Source organism: Ictidomys tridecemlineatus, chromosome 12 (genome assembly GCF_052094955.1).
Source record: "Ictidomys tridecemlineatus isolate mIctTri1 chromosome 12, mIctTri1.hap1, whole genome shotgun sequence".
Classification (NCBI taxonomy): Eukaryota; Metazoa; Chordata; class Mammalia; order Rodentia; family Sciuridae; genus Ictidomys; species Ictidomys tridecemlineatus.
The window spans coordinates 90273442-90291205 of record NC_135488.1 but is presented as its reverse complement, the minus strand read 5'-3'; the positions used below and the strand labels follow the sequence as shown (position 1 = coordinate 90291205).

General features: G+C 41.2%; 1 protein-coding gene and 1 long non-coding RNA gene across 3 annotated transcripts in view; both read left to right on the top strand.

Moving 5' to 3' along the window:
- The window catches only part of LOC120884894 (uncharacterized), a 193760-nt gene extending 191258 nt beyond the window's left edge, over positions 1 to 2502 (top strand). Inside the window, exons 10-12 of the long non-coding RNA XR_005727305.2 lie at positions 611 to 693; positions 1619 to 1707; positions 2000 to 2502. This is a non-coding gene — a long non-coding RNA (uncharacterized LOC120884894). The remainder of the gene's footprint in view (positions 1 to 610; positions 694 to 1618; positions 1708 to 1999) is intronic.
- Positions 2503 to 2769: 267 nt separating this feature from the next.
- Tmem178a (transmembrane protein 178A) overlaps positions 2770 to 17764 on the top strand; it is a 65159-nt gene continuing 50164 nt past the window's right edge. For both annotated transcript variants that reach the window (XM_005324557.5, XM_078029322.1), the window contains exon 1: positions 2770 to 3268. In XM_005324557.5, coding sequence (XP_005324614.4) covers positions 2869 to 3268 — 400 coding nt within the window. In that variant the 5' untranslated portion in view covers positions 2770 to 2868. The remainder of the gene's footprint in view (positions 3269 to 17764) is intronic.

Sequence of the window (17764 nt, the reverse complement as noted above, 5' to 3'; positions counted from 1 at the left end):
CTATGCAGCCTGCCTGAATCCCCCAGGCAATTAATTAGTCTTTCCATTGTCCATGTCCCCTCAACATTTTGTTCCTATTTCTGCTACAGCACTTGCCTCTTATTCTATGTGTCTCTTTCTTGCCACCGATTAGGAGTAACTTGAAGATGGGAGCCATTTATTCATCTTTGTATGTCTCACTCTCCTCACAGAGCGGAGGTTAGCGGGTGATAGTTCTTTGTTGGAAATATCCAAAAGAGAAATTTTTAAAATGTGGATGAAGCAATGTGCAGTTGCTGTAGCGGAGCCTGTGTACACATCATATGTCACATCCCGGCCGACACCGTTAATGCTGCACCAGCAGAGGCAGTGCTCTCATTACATACTGCTGGCCCATATTTGTAATGTGTGACATTTTTTATGAAAAACTGTCTAGGGCAATCCATCATATAGTAACCTTTGGATTATATGCTGAGACTGGTCTTAAACAGAGACGTAAATGAACTTCAAGTATAATGCTATTTTCTAGGAAGGGTACGATCAAGGAGTTCTGGCTAGGAAAATGAAGCAGAACAGTATGTCCTTTTGAGTTAAATGGCAGTGCCTGAGAGAGAGGTTTCCTTCTGTCTAGCTCCAGTTGGGGAACAGAGTTATTGTGTGAAGATGATCCAGTGACTCTTGAGATGTGGCTGAATATTTCTTGTAGAACACCAGGTAAGGATTGAGAAGGGGATGAGGACATGCTAAAGGTTTGACATCCCTTAGGACTCTCCAGGTTTGTAATAACTTTATTTCAAGAAGCATTTTTTTTTAAAATAAAAGGACACATGAAAACTTGAGCTAATTTTAGATGTCAGTTGTGATTTCATAGTTCAAGGTTTACACATAGTGTCTGTGTATCCATAAAGATCTAGGATTTTACTCATATTATGGAATATAAATAAAAGAAAGCTCCTAAGTCTCATCATTTTTGTGCAAATCCAGATAAGACTGCTTTGATGAGCTTAGTGTTTCCTGTTAAGGGAAAGCTTATAGGTGAGAGGAACACTAAAATTATAATTCTTTGTCTTCCTTAATTAGACTAGAGCTCACCATAGTTCTTGCTGAAGCTGTGAGAAAATCCAAGCAATAATTCACATTGTCAGGTCAGCAGAAATGGGAACAGGGGTCCTGATATGACTGAAAGATTTGCTTAAGGGATCTATATGTGACTGAACAGCTCAGAAGAGGCACATGCTTTTCCTTGGAAAAATACTGTCTGAAGATGCTGAGCACAAACAGCAATGAAAATAAATCCCAGCATGATTCTCAATACCACCTTTAAAGATGTCATTCCAGAGGAAATATATAAATCACATTAATACCAATTGATGTGGGGCACTAATTAATAAGTCCCATTAAATCATGGAGTAATGACATTTAGCATCTAATGAATGCCTCATAATCTCTTGATCATTAATATTTCATAGCATCAGAGCAGAATTGCCATCCCTGGGCTCCTGCAGCATGGTTTCCTGTCTCTGACATGGCCCCAAGGGCATTAAGTGGCACAAGGGTATTGCACCTCTGTTGTACAGATTATATACATACACCATTAACTCTTAGATACCCTGGATCCTAATGTTTTTCTTCCTTTCAGAAAATGAAAATCTGCCTGCCATTCTTGGAATTAACATCTGTGACTACCGAGTGCCCTGGAAGAACAGAAGAGCTCAGATGTTGACTTTAGTGTGTAGCACGACTTTGTTGTTGACCCTCTCAGCCCATAGAGAGAAACTTGCACAGGAGAAAAATCATTACTTTGATTTATTACTGGGGGCTTTCTTTATTCAAAGGCAATAATCACTTCACAGAGCAGGTGCCATTGCCAGGGCTTATTGATCCTATGCTTTTCTAGAAATTCCAAGAGGCTCCTCACTCCAGGGGGGAGGTGGAGGTGGTCAACGAAAAAGAAGTCCATCCCAGAGGAGGCTGAAATGAAGTGGGAGGAAAATCTCTGACTATCGTTCTGTCATTCCAGGGACACTGGGTGTCTTCTTTCAGAGGAGGGTCTGAGCTTACATAATGAAAGACTGAGAGGGAAAGAGCCCAGACAGAAGGAGCTGGCAGGGGGTCTAAGAGGCTGCACAATTCGGGCAGCAGGAGAAGGGTCCACTGCTAGAGATCAAGATTCCAGAGATTTAAATACTGCCGCACAGCCCAGGGTACAAAACAGAAGACAGTGATCAAAATCAACTTGGACAAGTGACAAGACTGAGTCTGATGTTGGTGAATGTCTTTTAAGGTCATTGGAGGGGGAGAGGACGGGAGGGAGGTGGTGTGCTCAGGGGTAGGTGGAGAGAGGCTTCAAGTCCAGGGCAGGGATATAAAGAAACACGGATCCAGAAAGCAGAGGGACAACAGGAGTGGGGAAAAGAGCGACAGGACCAGTTGGAGAAAAGTAAGGGGAAAGTAGAGACAGGGTTAAGGGGAGAGAGGGAGATGAGAGTGAGAAAAGTGAGGACGGCGGGGAGGGATTGAAAAGGCATGAGCTCTCCCGAGACAAGGGCGGACTGCTGGACCTGGGGATAGGGCGAGGGGCGAGGGGAGTGAGCGGCAGTGGGGTGCCCAGAGTGAGGAGAGGGGGCTGGAGAAAAGGAGGCGGGCAGGAAAGTGCGAGTGGCGCGGGGAGGGCGCGGAGCCTGGGGCCGGGGAGGGGGCGGAGGGCGCGGGAAGGAGAGCTGGGCGCGGGGAGCGGAGCGAGGGGGGGGCGGGGAGGCCGTGGGAGGGAGGTGGGGGGCAGGTGGGGGGAAGAGGGAGGGAGGGCGCGCGGAGGAGAGCCGAGGCCAAGTGCATTGTGTCTGGCGGCGGCGCGCGAGCCCACCGGCGGCTGCGGCGGGGCGGGAAGCCATGGAGCCGCGGGCGCTCGTCACGGCTCTCAGCCTCGGCCTCAGCCTCTGCTCCCTGGGGCTGCTCGTCACGGCCATCTTCACCGACCACTGGTATGAGACCGACCCCCGGCGCCACAAGGAGAGCTGCGAGCGCAGCCGCGCGGGCGCCGACCCCCCGGACCAGAAGAACCGGCTGATGCCGCTGTCGCACCTGCCGCTGCGGGACTCACCCCCCTTGGGGCGCCGGCTGCTCCCGGGCGGCCCGGGGCGCGCCGACCCCGAGTCCTGGCGCTCGCTGCTGGGGCTCGGCGGGCTGGACGCCGAGTGCGGCCGCCCACTCTTCGCCACCTACTCGGGCCTCTGGAGGAAGTGCTACTTCCTGGGCATCGACCGGGACATCGACACCCTCATCCTGAAAGGTGAGCGGCGGGCGCGCCCCGCGTCCCGGCTGCCGCGCGTGGAGCGCAGCCCGTGGCTTCCCAGGGGCGCGCCGGTCCCCGCGGCCACCTCCCCGCCGCGGCCCGGCGCTTCGCTGCCCGGCGCATTCTTTCATCCGTCCCCGCCGCCTCCTTTCTCCATCCCGTTTCCTTTCTTTCTCCTCCGCTTCTCTTCCTCTTCTTTCTTTCCACGATTCCTCTATCTTCCTCATCCTGCCCTTCGTATTTCCCCATCCTTCAAGTCCGTGCTCTACCCCTCTTTCCTGCTTTTGCCTGCCTCTGGCCCTCTTCTTTCCCTCTCTCGTCCTTCTCTGTGCCCACACCTGCCTGACTTGGGATGCATGTGTGGATTTTCTTGACGCGCCTCCCTGTGAGGGCAACAGTCAAAAAGACTCGATTTTTTTTCCTCATTGGGTTCCTTCCTTCAAGTTGTGCTTTCCTTTTATCAATACCTTTTGGAAGAAAAGCGTTGCAAACCTCAGAGGAGGTTTGCAATCTCTTGCATTGCGCGGATGTTGGTATCAAACTGAACTGATGTGGGCAGTCCACCCTGGTGGGCTCCTGGGGAGATAAGGAAGCCCCAGAACCTTCCTCCAAACACCCAAAGTGCAGGGTTTGTGTGGATTGGACTTCGCATACCAGTAGTTCACTAGGGTAGGCGTCTAAAGGCAGATAGGACACCTGCGGTATTCAGTGATAATGACCCACCCGCACCAATCCCCTGCCCCATCCCATCCCTCCTCAGGAACCAGGCAGAAGCCGAGGAGAGAAAATAGCCAAGCCCTGTAAAGTGGATGTTCCAGACCTGGCATTAAGTCTTTACATATCACTCTCTTATGTTGTGACATCTTCTAAAGAAGGTTATTTTTATTGTTTTGTTATCTGGCACTGAGTTTGCTCTTCTGAAATCTATACAACACCTGGCTTCCACGTATGTAATCAGATAGTTTGAATTCTCTCTCTCTCTCTCTCTCTCTCTCTCTCTCTCTCTCTATTCCACTCATGCAGAAACATCAATGTGACTATCCTTTAACTTTCAGAACTCAACCCCTAACAGAATTTTTTTTCCTTTCTGAGAGAAAAATAAATAAATACATATCTTCTTCCTTTGAGCTCACTTCAAAAAAGAAAAAGCCCAATGTCAGTACATTTTTAATATTTAGTAGCCATTTAGGAAGGCAAATGAACAGATGTACATTAAATTACAGCTTGAAATGGATTACATAGAAAGGAGGCTAATAATGTGTTGGCTTTCTGAGTCTTGTTAGTTGGCGTATTCTTCATTTCTCAAACATGTCAACTTCCTCCTTCCCATGGCTAACCCAGCTGGGGACTGCCATCCAAACTGTCTGTACATGGAAGGACTCCAGCAATTTGGGGAGAATTGGATACAGTAATCTTCCTTTGGAAAGTGCACCTTTTTCTTTTCTCTCCCAACTTGCATCCATCTCTGGTTCCTCCTCATGAAGATGCTGCATAATTAATTCTGATAGTAGCATAGTACATGAACAAACTGTAAAAGCTGAATTTGGAGGCTCAGTTATGGAATGCTCATTTAGGCAAAGCAATTTTGAAAGCTAAGCAGTGTAGTCTGTCTTTGGAAATGACAGAACTGCATTTCCTTACACTCTTTCTATGCCTAGAGTATTTGATTGCATGTAATTTGGGTATAGTGTAATGCCTGAAACAGCAGGGCAGAGTTCAACCCACAGCAGGAGAGGGACTCCCACAAGACACTGCAGAACATTTCTGCAAATGCCCTCACTAGCTGAGGCATATAGCTCTTGTCACAGTTCAGAATCAAATGATCTTAGAAGTGGAAGGACTTTAGAGGTCAATAAATCCAACCTTTATCCCATTGTCCTACCTCCCTTCTACAATCCTGACGGAGGGTTGTCCAGGCCAGCACTTCCATTAGACAGAACCCAAATTTCATGACTAGAGTTTTCTAGTCATGATGCATCTTCTAGATGAAAACAATCTCAGTTTTACATTGACAGTGTTGAGCTAATCCTTTGTAGAGACCACTGAAGAGTTTGAGGTTGTGGTCAGAAGACCTGGGATTCCTCCCTGTCTCTGTTGCTCAGTTGTAGTTTGTTCTCCCACAAGTGTCCAAGCCAGGAGCAAGGATGGCCTTCAGTTTTGTTGTCCTTACCATTAGGAAGGCTGACTGTTCTTTAGAATATGATCTAGTTCTCACATTTATCACTGTTGCAATCACAACAAAGTAAATTTTTCTGGGAAATTAATGAGCTGGCACTATTAAGAAATGAGGAGCTTGGAAGAAAGGGTGACACTGGTCTGTTATAGAATCATAATTTGTTGTTTGGGAGAAGGTCAGGAATGTCTTGGGTACTTCCAACAGTACTTAGCGACTACCCTACCTTGTGTTGGTTATATAACTCTTTTGAATCTCAGTTTCATCATATGGAAAATGAATGGATGACATCAATAGCTTCAAAATCCGATTCTCTACATAATCTGAGAATGTCATCAATATTTCCCTATCTCAGATGATTTTGGAATCTGTATTGGGTAAATGTTATTGCCTGTGTTTAGGTGTCTGACATTAGCAGCAGTGGTATGAATTCCCTAAATGAGCCATATAAAAATAGAAACTGGGGGCTGGGGTTGTGGCTCAGTGGTGGAGCGCTTGCCTAGCATGTGTGAGGCACTGGGTTTGATCCTCAGCACCACATTAAAAACAAATAAATAGATGCCAGGCGTTGTGGTGCATACCTGTAATCCCAGCAGCTTGGGAGGCTGAGACAGGAGAATCACGAGTTCAAAGCCAGCCTTAGCAACTGTGAGGTGCCAAGCAACTCAGTGAGACCCTGTCTCTAAATAAAATACAAAACAGGGCTGAGGATGTGGCTCAGTGGTCGAGTGCCTTTGAATTCAATCCCCAGTACCAAAAAATAAAAATAAAGAAACTAAAATAAAGTTTCAAAAAAACCCTAGAAACCGACATTACATCTAATTTAAAACTTTGGAAAACCAGAGTCCAAGTTCTTTTCTTACTTTTCTCTTTGAATTACTTTGTTTATGAAATCTAACATCCTATAGACATTTTAATTGTTTTGAAAAGTTGACTCAAAAGAATGGGGAGGAATAGGAAAGGGGTATAAGGTCTGCCTGGCAGGTTTAGTGAGCTTTTGAGGAAAAGAAGTCAGCTTTTTTCTCTGTGGACCCACAGGACAAAGCCAGGAGGTGGGTGAAGGTTGCAGAGAGGAAAATATGGAAAACATTATCACCATCAGGATTATTTGCATTTCTTATTGTTCTTGCTGTACAAGATAAGGCAAAGACAAGGATTTCTGAGAGATGTGTAAGAGATGGAAACACACACTGTGAGCAATGAGAGATTAGTTTAGAAATGATATGTATAGACCCTATAGTATTAATCTACTTAAGAAAAGCCACATGAATCAGGATAGCATTGATCTTAATGGAGCTAATATTTGGAAGAATCCTTGAATTCTGATTTTTCATCATGTCATTATGATTCTAATTCATTTCTATCTATCCCATACCTTGGAAGTGTTTAAGATTGGACCTCTAGGATTGGGGCTGTGGCTCAGAGATAGAGGGTTTGCCTACCATGCATGAGGCACTGGGTTCAATCCCCAGCACCACATAACAATAAAATAAAGATATTGTGTCCACCTATAACTAAAAAATGAGTATTAAAAAAAGATTGGACCTCTAACCAGAATCTTCAACAAGAGTGGAGGTAAAATTATTGATACATTCTTTAAAAACCAAGACTAGATCCTTATGCTGCTCCACCAAGCTGATGAAGAACAGTTAACTCACAAGTATAGTTTGAGGACAGTTGTTTTTCGGGTAGTAAGTTCTCTTTATAGCACTGTATTCACCAATCCACACGCCACTATCTTGCACACCAGGATGACATGAGATTTTATCAAATGCTTCAGAGATAATTGGTTTGCATTATAATTCTGTAGTTCACTATCCAGCTCAATAAAATACCCATAGAAACCTATTATGTACAAGGTAATGCCAGGAAGGTTTTGGCTACCCATATGGAGTTCTGATGTGTTTAAATCTAAATTATTTTTCCACATAGACCCTTCTTGCAGTACTAGCTAACTTTCGACACTAAGGAAGATTCGCTGGTCAAAGGACTGGCTCTGAGAATATGAAATGAAGTCATCTTTCACCCAGGCGTAGGAAGTCTGGAATAGCTGGGGGAGCCTTGTGGTAGGGACTTGAACAGATGGACTTAAAGCTTAGCGGTTTTGGCATCCCCGTGCCATTGGGAGTGTGGGGGAGGTTTGAAAGAAACCTCTATGTACAAAAGTCATAAAAAGCTTATAAGGCAAGTGGGTTTGCATGATGTATGTTTGGGTCCCAGGCAACGAGAGGAGATGACCTAAAGATAGATTCTTGATGGATTGATTGATTCATTATCTGTTTATTCACCCAACAAATAGATACTGGAGTATTGACCCAGGTATGGGAGATTCATGTAGAGTGAACAAGAAGGATCAAATGCCTGCCTTAGAGTTTATTTTCAAGTAGTGGCATTTGTATTTTGTGGTGGATTACATGGTAACTTCTTCAAGTAGGTGTGGAAGATTACCTAATGGAGGCAGAGAGCACGGAAGGATGATAGTACTGGTGAAGTAAATGACAGAAAATCTAGTGCGAAGTGACGGGAGCGCTGTGCCCTTTGGGGGACTCCCGGCCATTCTGTTCTGAGTACAGTACATGTGTTTCAACTAGTGGATGCTTAGTAAGATAGGAAGACAGATGGAAGGAGACTCAGTGGGAATGTTACATGATGCTTCTTTCAGTTACCGAAAGCACTGACTTTAACAAATAAACATTGATAAGACTTGTGAATACACCATGCAGAACTTTGGAGAAATCAATTTTGAACAGGAACCCGAGTTACTGAAATTATATCGGAAGTTCCAACTGTTCTACTAGCTTCAACTTGAAATTTTAAATTAAAAACAACATTACCTTTCAAATGCATGTACTTTGTGCATGTAAATCAAATTCTTACATTATATACTGCCTGCAGTAAACAAAAGGAATATTAATGTTGTAGTGTTTTGTTTTTATGAAATTAAAAATGATCGGATTTCAGAAATGTGAAGATTATCATTGTATAACGCATCATGTTAACTTATATGAATCATTTGGGATTGAGTTCTTGAGACTTGAAATAAAATATGTCCTTGTGATTTCAGAAGCATTTTTCTTCTAATGAGATAAACAGAGATATCAAAGACAGTAGGACATAAATACTTTGTCATTTTGTTCTGTGTAAGAAAAGGAAAGTAAAAGGTTTGGTAGGAATTCATTGAGTCTGCTCTTCGCTGTGCTAATGATTTATCTGCTTCCCCTATTGCTTATTCTCCATGAAATTAATAGTCTGTACAGGACCCACCAAGTTCTACCTGACACAGAAATAGATTGATGATTTTCTTCAGCTCATTTGTAGGCCAAAGTATCATTTGTGTTAGAATAATTATCTCCCAAGAGCAGATGTATCTAGGGAAGCTGAGAGGCCAGCGTTCTTCTTCCTCCTGACTTGGAAGTTCACGGATTGTTCTTAGACCTTCTCTTGGCCTAGAAGATGTTGCTGGAAAAGGGATTCCTCAGGTTTGAGGATGCTAACATTGCAATTTAAGACTTCCTTTTCTTTTCTCTCTTTACTTCTTGAGGCAAGTAGTCTGAAATTTTTTTTGAAAATGCACTTATTTGATGCTCATATAAACATAATTTATATTTACTAATTTTTAAATTATGTGTATGGACTGTACTAACATATACATCATGAAATGTAGACATTAAATGAGCATTTTTTAAAAAAACTAAACAACTGCCAATTCATACTACTTAATTAATGGTTACATTTGCAGCTTCATCTTATCCCATAGTGTGTTGAAGCTGTGCACACCCAAACGTGATAGTCAACACATTCTATTGCAAACCCTCATAAAGGTGATCTCAAAGAGAAATTAAATTCTTGCCACTCTATCATCAAAAAAAAAGATACTTGCTGCCATTCTTGCCATCTGCACAGGAAATACCTTTTAAAAATAATTTATAAACAGAAAAGTGGATGATGCTTTAAGTGGTTTGTGATCAAAATTTCCAGATTCAATGACATTTTCATTCACCATGTCTTATGGATAACATTTAGCAATGGCCATGAGGGGAAAGTTTTTGCTGTGTCATAGAAAGTTCACATCTAGTTATACCCAAGTCACTGTGACTTTATTTTTTTTTTCCTCAGCTACTGATTTTTCTTCTTCAAAGCTCAGAGAGAGCCCTCAAACCCCATCAGGCAAACTGATCATAATTGCAAGTGTTCTTGATTGCTGTACAAGATAAGCTTTTGTTGGAGGAGCATCTGGAGTCACTGAGATTCCTTGTGTCACTGCTGAGCATGGGATCCTGAGCAGTGGGAACGTTGAAATGGTTCAGGCAGGTCACAGGGTTTTTCCAACTGTTATTCAGAATGATCTGTCCTTCATCTCTGTGTACACCTGCCGTGCTTTGTACTCCCGGTCATCAAATTATGTAATCACAGACTACTAGATTACAATCACAGATTGTTAATCTACGCCCCCACCAAACAAACCATGACCTTGGATTGGCTGTCTCCTCTGCCCAGAGTCCACCTTTCTTGCGTCCACTTTATCTTTCAGGGAAATTCCACTGTCTTTCTTTGAATCTCAATTGTGTGGATATCTGGGGTCCATTTTCTTGTATATTTTGCTGATTCAAAGAATAAAAGTAGATTTGGTTTGATCATCTTCTTCAGTTCTTATCCCTTCCCAAAGCAACTAGTGGGGTGGAAGGAGAAACGAGGATTGGCAGATAATACAGACAGCAAATGTGTCTCTTGTGGAGTACAACATTAGCTCAGTATTTTGGTAATTCAGGTAAGATCACTTTAACCATGTAGGTTTTAACATTTTCTGCTTTAGGTTTTAATTTTTTTGCTTTCCCTATTATTGTCATTTGTTTGTTTTAAAACATCACACCATGGATATTGTCTAAGGCTGTGTGTGGCTGGTTGTAAAGATTTTTATCAAAAAATAAAAAGCATTTTAAAATGGACTTTATCTTTCAAACCTGGTAAAATTTATGACAGTTTATTCTTTTGTTCTCTCATAGCGTTTCCCCGTGGTTAAAAGTGATTGCAGTGATTAATCTGTTTTATTGCAAGTTTTAACTAAAAGGATACAACTGAACTTCTTGGAGCCTGAGAGAGTCAGCGTCAGCAGTGGTGAGGCTGACAGCCTTTGTTTGCTGCAGAGTACCGGGAAACTACACGCTGTACTCCATCTTTCCTGTAACTCAGCCAGATAAGCTGATTGTAGACCAAACAATAATGTCATGGGGACACCCATCAGGGAATGCATTAGCAAGTGAAAAAGGGGGAAGGATACAAACCATATTTCTTTCCCTTTTCTTGAATTACTGAGGACACACTGAATTATTTTCTATAACTTGCTGGATGTCTCCCGGTGCTCAGACTTTTTAATATGTTGTTTATAGGTGAAAATCAATCAAGTCATTTCCCTGCTAAGAACCAAAAGGATATTATGTGGTTCCTTTCAGTTTCTCCAAGTTATTTGATACTATACTATACTACTATACAGGTAGACAGGGAACAGACTCCAGAAATTCTGGAAGTGGCAAATTGTGTGTATATGGATAATTCTAGAAGCCGCAATTATCTCCTTACAATAGGTCACTCAAGTGCAAATCAACACTGATGCTTTCATTCCCCATGCAAATAAGCACTGACTTACATACTTAGGGTCTGTAAAAACAGCAGAACAAGGAGGGTAGAGGGAATCAGGGTGGGAGGCCCATTTGGCTGGGATCTCTTTTGTCAACATTTTAAGCAATTTTTATTTGGTGTGGGAGATGTGAACATTTGCTTCACTCACAATCAGTCAACAAATGTTACTGTTAGAATTTTCTCTTTCCCTCCCTCTCTCCCTCTTTCTTTCTTTCTTTCTTTCTTTCTTTCTTTCTTTCTTTCTTTCTTTCTTTCTTTCTTTCTTTCTTTCTTTCTTTCTTTCTTTCTTTCTTTTGTAAAAGCCTGTTTAGTAAACAAAAATAGTGCTAAATCCTCTTGGTTTCAAAGGATTGAGCTTTTCCTTATGGCACCCAGAGCAAAGAAGAATGGGGTCTGAGTCAATGGGTTAGTCTGAGTTTGAATGCCTTTTCTTTTTAAGATCTCACTTTTTTTTTTGTACCAGAGATTGAACCCAAGGGTTCTTAACCACTGGGCAACAACTCCATCTTTTTTTTTTTTTTTTTTAATTTATTTTGAGACAGAGTCTTGCTAAGCTGATTAGAGCTTTGCAGAGTTGCTGAGGCTAGCTTTGAACTTGTGATCCTCCTGCTTCAGTCTTCCTAGTATCTTGGATTCTAGGTGTGCACTACTGTGCCCAGCTAAACTGTTACAATTTTGAAAACTGCCTATCGTAATGTTTACCATTGTCATGAAATTTCAAGTATGTGCATCACGTTAAATATCATCAAATGAAGTTATCCTGGAAAAAACAACACAATTGATCACTTATGATTGGAAAATTATAAAACAGAACATCAGAGCAACAATTTAACATGGCAGAAGATAAACTGCTACTGCTGGTGGTGAGGGACAAAAATTATAATGGTCAATTGGAATGAATATTCGAGCCTATGCCAGTTGGAGCTCAGTATTTGTTTTCTGCCACTGATAATTAAGAATCATTTATTGCAGGTGACTTATCCTTAGTATTTAACATATTGTAGGAAAACTGTAATTGGTGTTCAGAAAATGGATGTATTGGTTGCAGGAAGCTAAAGCTCACAAGTATTAGAAAAATAAAGAGGTAGGCTGAATGAAAGAGTGGCAGGAAAAGCAATAGTGACTGCTAACATGAATGGTTTTGAAAAATGTGGTTGTTGTTTTTTTTTCTTCAGATGTTCTAAACAAAACAAAAGCACAAGGTAACCATTTACCATTCGCAGTTACAGGTAAAATCCAGCCAGATGAAGCTGAAAAACAAGCATCAAGATCATGTTATATTGACTTCCTGCTTTTCTCAAAGGTTACCTTTTCTTTTGGAAGGAAACTCAGACTAGTAGTAGGCAAATAGGTAAGCACAGGTAGAATCAAAGACTCGAAAGGAACTTCAAGCAGAGATGATCAACTGATTTTTATACCGTGGTGTCTGTAATGGGTGATTTGCACTTGAGTAGCAAACTCTGGTCAATTACATGCAGTTCATCTCACTCCCTCCCTTGCTCTCTGAAAGCTAATCAGAATGCCTGTGAGCAAGGGAGATCGGCATAATCTCAAATTGGTTCTAATTTATAAGACAGTATATCCTTAGTATATAAGGATAGTATAGAAGGTTCCCTGCTTTGGTATGGGGTATGGGTGGGGCTTAATTCAGACTACATTTTTTGGAGCTTGGGTTTGTATCAGGGGCTGATGGATATTGTGGCCTGGGTGCTTGACTCCCTCAAAGTCATCCCTGGGCACCACTACTGTTTTAGAAAATTGGCAGCTGTATAAATAACTCATTACCTGTTAGTTCTCTGAGCAGGTCCCAACACACCCGATTTGGGAAAATTCAGAATAAAAATTACAGTAGGAACCATAACAGGGCACAGTTGTGTATGTCCTCCAAATGTGATAGAGTTATTGAATTAAATGTACTTGAGAGTTGTTAAATAGAGTAGTTCCCTGTTCTGTTTGGCGGTGCATACAGATGATTGTGCAGTAATATTTTGATTATGCCATGAGAGAAATTGAGTGCTTTTTACTAACAGGCTCTAGATTTTCATTTTGAAAATTTGTGGCATGGGTGCTTTTTAAGAGTATATTTTTATTTCTAAATTATCACAGTTTCTTGTTTTAGCACTCTTCCAGTTCTATTTGCAGGTTAAAATGGCAGAAATATTTTTTTCCTCTCTGATCAGTTCCTCTATGTACATAGTTCTCTGGAAGTGCTTTTTTTCTCTTATTTCTTCCTCCCAATAAGAAGGAACATTACTGATTAGGTATGAAACATTATAATTGGGTGGGTGTAAATTTAAAAAATGAAGCTAATAAAGTGCTTAATAAACATTTATCCATTCCTGCGGGTGAGTTTATTAGTTAAGAATCTTTTAGTGTCCAATAAGAGAATACCCAGATAACAATGATTTAGTCTACAAGTAAAATGCATTATTTTTGCATAAGGATATATCTAGAGGAATCCAGCACTGGTAGTGAATTAAGAGATTTGAGCTGGGAGGCTTTAGAGTCCCAGCACAGGCAATTTTGCTTAAAAGCCTTGTCTCTTTCTGGTCATAGTAGTTCTGTGTGTCCTTTCCTCACATAGGAACAAGTCAAAGACTAGGAAAAAGGAAAGGCCATTTTTTTTTTCTTTTGTAATTAATACATGCACAACCCCCCCTTTTTATAATTGTTTTACATACTCCAGTTTTTATAATTAATATGATTTCTCATTGGTCAGAATTATGTCACATGACCGTTTTTAAACCAATCTCTGGCAAGTGGAGTGGAATTACCATGATTTTCTTAGGCCATTCAAAGCGGTACTCCGTGGGATTGGGGAGGGGGCTAGTCTCCTTAGGACTCTCTTGGCTGCCTGGTTTCTGTTAATCAAGGAACAGTGGCTGCAGTACACCTGTAGAGGCTGCCACAGCAGAGATATTCCAATGGCATTCCCATCCTACCTGTGGTTGTTCCATAGTAAGACACTGCAAAGAGAATCCAGATTTCCTGCTAGCTCTTCCAAGTATACCACTGTCTCTACATCCTGCCCTGATGGACACATGGAAGTGCCCTGCAAGTGCTATGCTTTTCTTTTTGAAGAGCTGTTTGTGTCTCTTTAACCTCTAGTGGCCCAAAGGTTACAGTTGTTTCTAAGAAAGTTTATTTATAATTGTACTGTTAAAATGGAACATAGAATATTTGCAACTGTGCATCTGAGAGGATGTCCATGTGCTCTATGATCAGATGGTACAGTTGTTAAAATTTAATACACATTAGAGTAGTGAGGTCAGTGCTAAAGGGCTTCCCATACACACAGCCTTTGTCCCCACCTCCACACCCATCCCACCCCACCCCCCAAAATAAATAAATAAAAAGGAAGTTTAGCACACTCCAGAGAAGACTGTCACGGAGATCATTATTCTGATCATGCCCAGCCCCTATCCATTTGTAAAATCTGTCCAAACCATGATATGACTTGTTTTAATTTCTTGATTCCTTAGGGGAAAACAACAATATGTTTCATTCTAATTCTTTGACTGATACTGAGGGGCCATCATTACAATTTCCATGTGCATATACAACTGTATTATTTTGAGAAAGAAACTTCGCAAAACTCTCTTTGCTATTGCTCATGTCTTGATGTGTGATAGAGGCACATATTCAAGATTTTAGAAGTTAATCAATTCAAAGAAAGCCAATATCATAATCCTTGAAATTTTGTCAAGAATCTTTTGCTTTTGAAAGTACAAATCTAGAAGACCATCTAAGGAAGTGATTGTTTAGCAGTATATGTTTCTATGTTTGGAGAGTAGGATGGACACAGGGCATATGAAGATGAACCCCAGTCATCTCAGCAGGAGTGTTCACGTCAGATCACGCCAGTGAATCTCCGGTTTCTTGATGGAATTGCTGTGTTCCTCCTGGATCTCTCATTTGACACCGTGAGGCCTGTTTTGCCAAAGGCCAATGCTCGGCTTGGCACCAGAATCACGAGGCACTCACAGCTTTGTAGGTTCAAACAGCAATTCTTTATTCCAGCTCTCACACCACCTCCACACAGGTCCAGGGGCAAACGCGTTCTGCTGTCTCCCGCACAAACCACCTACTCCACGAGGCTCTCTCCAAATCCCATTTTAATCTCACGAGAACTCAATGGGAACAAGCAGCAGGAACACCCTAATCCCAGCAATAATCTTCAACTTCCAACTTCCCTAAAACCCATTATCTTAAACTGGCAACGCCTTAAACTCAAGGAGCCGGTTACTTCCTCAAACCTGATCAGCTCTAAACCCGAATCCGCCTTGGTCCTTGAGCAAGGTCACCTTATTAAAGCATGCATGCAATGTTCCATCAAATGTCCTCTAAGCAGCATGGGGTACGCTTGGCAAGGAAATTTCGATGCGTCATTCCTACTTGGTAATGGCCCTCAGCATCTCCCCCCTTCTGATTAATTAAACAACAAGCAATGCGGCTTAGGACCGTGCCTGGTAGGTTGTCCAATTCAACATATGGTTCTTACCCGTCATCGGATGAACTGACCTCTAGGCGTCAGTCCCCTGTCTTAGGTTGAATCCACTGCAATCAGATCAACCCGTCGCTGACTACCGGTCCAGCATTCAGCCATGCTTGTAAATAGGCCTAAGCACCAGTGGGGGGGTGAGGTTCTTGCCTCACCTCTGTTGGCCCCCAAATTTAACCTTGGTGCCAGTGGGGGGGTGAGGTTCTTGCCTCACCTCTGTTGGCCCCCAAATTTTAGACCATCACTAGTAGAAGGGAGGAAGATACAGAAATGCCACGACACCAAGCCAATTGACGGCTCCTTTGGAAAAATTGCATCACTGGTGACACCATCAGCAAAGATGCCAGCATTACCACAATTAACATGGGGTGCGCTGGCAAGGAAATTGCATCACTGGTGACACCATCAGCAAAAATATGCCAGCAGTACCACAATTCGCTGCACCAGACGATAGTTCACAATGCATGCAACTGATATATAGTCCAGGCAAGTTCTGCAGGCAGTTCAAATCGGAGGAGTCTATCAATATGTCCATTTCCTCCCAAAGTAAATCAAGTCCTTGATTGAGCATTACTTGTTGAGTTATATTCATTGATGCATCAGTTTATACAGTTTACTGTGGTAGCTATCATAGAAGCTGTAGTTTGGTTTTCTTTGTCTTCACCGGCACTGGGATGGAGATGGGAATTCTGGCAATGATGTTAAAGAGACATTATCCTGAACAGAATTATTAAATATAATGAAAAGGAAAAGTGAAAGTAAACAAACAGATCTGTTAATCACCTTTAAAAACAATAGTAAGCAAACAGATCTATTAACCACCCTTGAAAACAATCATTAACAGCTGTTTAACTAATTTAAATTAAACCACTTAAATCACGTGAATAAAAAAAAAAATTCGGATCCATTTTTTCATGAGCGCTCCTCATATAAAAATATGGACATACACACATACTGACATGCAACACAAAACAGGGCACACATAACATACAACATATAAGACAATAATAACGGCATTGTAGCTTTACCTAGGTAATCTCCATTGCAATGTTTAAAAACTCCACAGTCAAAAAATAAAACACAGTCAAAAAACAAAACTGATCAGAAAAACATTAACCTAGGTTTGTATGAGCTCAAAAAATAAAATAGAACTACAATGTGGGAAAAATGCAATAATAAAATAGATATTGAAAAAAAAAGGCACCGTGGTTAATCACTGTCGCAGATGTAAGAATAGCCAAGCTGGAGCTCTGGATTTCAGCTGTTATGGATTTCAGTCAAATCATCTTCTTTTTCTGTAGAAATTGTTTTGGTTAACCTCTCTGGAATCCAAATTGGCTGCTGTTCTCCCTGTGGGAACACACAAACGGAACCCCGACTCCAGACAATAACTGGGTCAGGACCTTTCCATTGTCCTGTTAGAATATCTTTCCAAAGTACCTTAGGCTTATGTACATTTTTCGGATACATATGTCTTTCCACAGCACTAAGTCCTGATGAATCCAAATTTAGAAAGTTTAGAGTAAAAAGGGTTATTTTAAGTTTATCTTTGGGGGATAAATACCCCTTTAAGATCCTTTTAAATTTAAGTCTTTCAAAAGCATTGTCTTACTTTTTAGAATTATTTTAGTCCTTATAATGTTTAGATGTGGTTTTAAACCATAGTTGTCTTAGCCTTTTGCATTTTCTATCTGAAATACCTTTACTTGACATTTTCAACCATTTTTTATCTTATTTCTATCTTCTACTTTTCTTCTAAGCTTTTTATATTTACCCTTAGTTGCTTTTTTCTCTCCTAGTTTTCTTTTGTTTCCTATTTTGTGGGTTTAAAATTCTTGTCTTTCTACATCTTTTTTATCTTCCTATATCTTTTTTATCTTTCTACATCTTCTCTCTTTTTTTTACCTTTCTGTACTTCTGTTTTTGAAGTTTTCCACTTCAAATTTTTAATCTTCTTTATCTAAATCTTTTATCTTATTATCTTCCCATTTTCATGGGTTATTTTTTTTTTCTCCGTCATGAAGGCATCTTAACCACCTTCAATTTAACCTTTTAAAGCCTTTAGCAACTTATTTAGATATTTTACAACCTTTTACTTTACCACACAAAGATTATCTCATCTCCCTCTTTTTAGTTTAATAAATATATTTTAATAGTTAATAGTTTGAGTAAAGCAATCTTT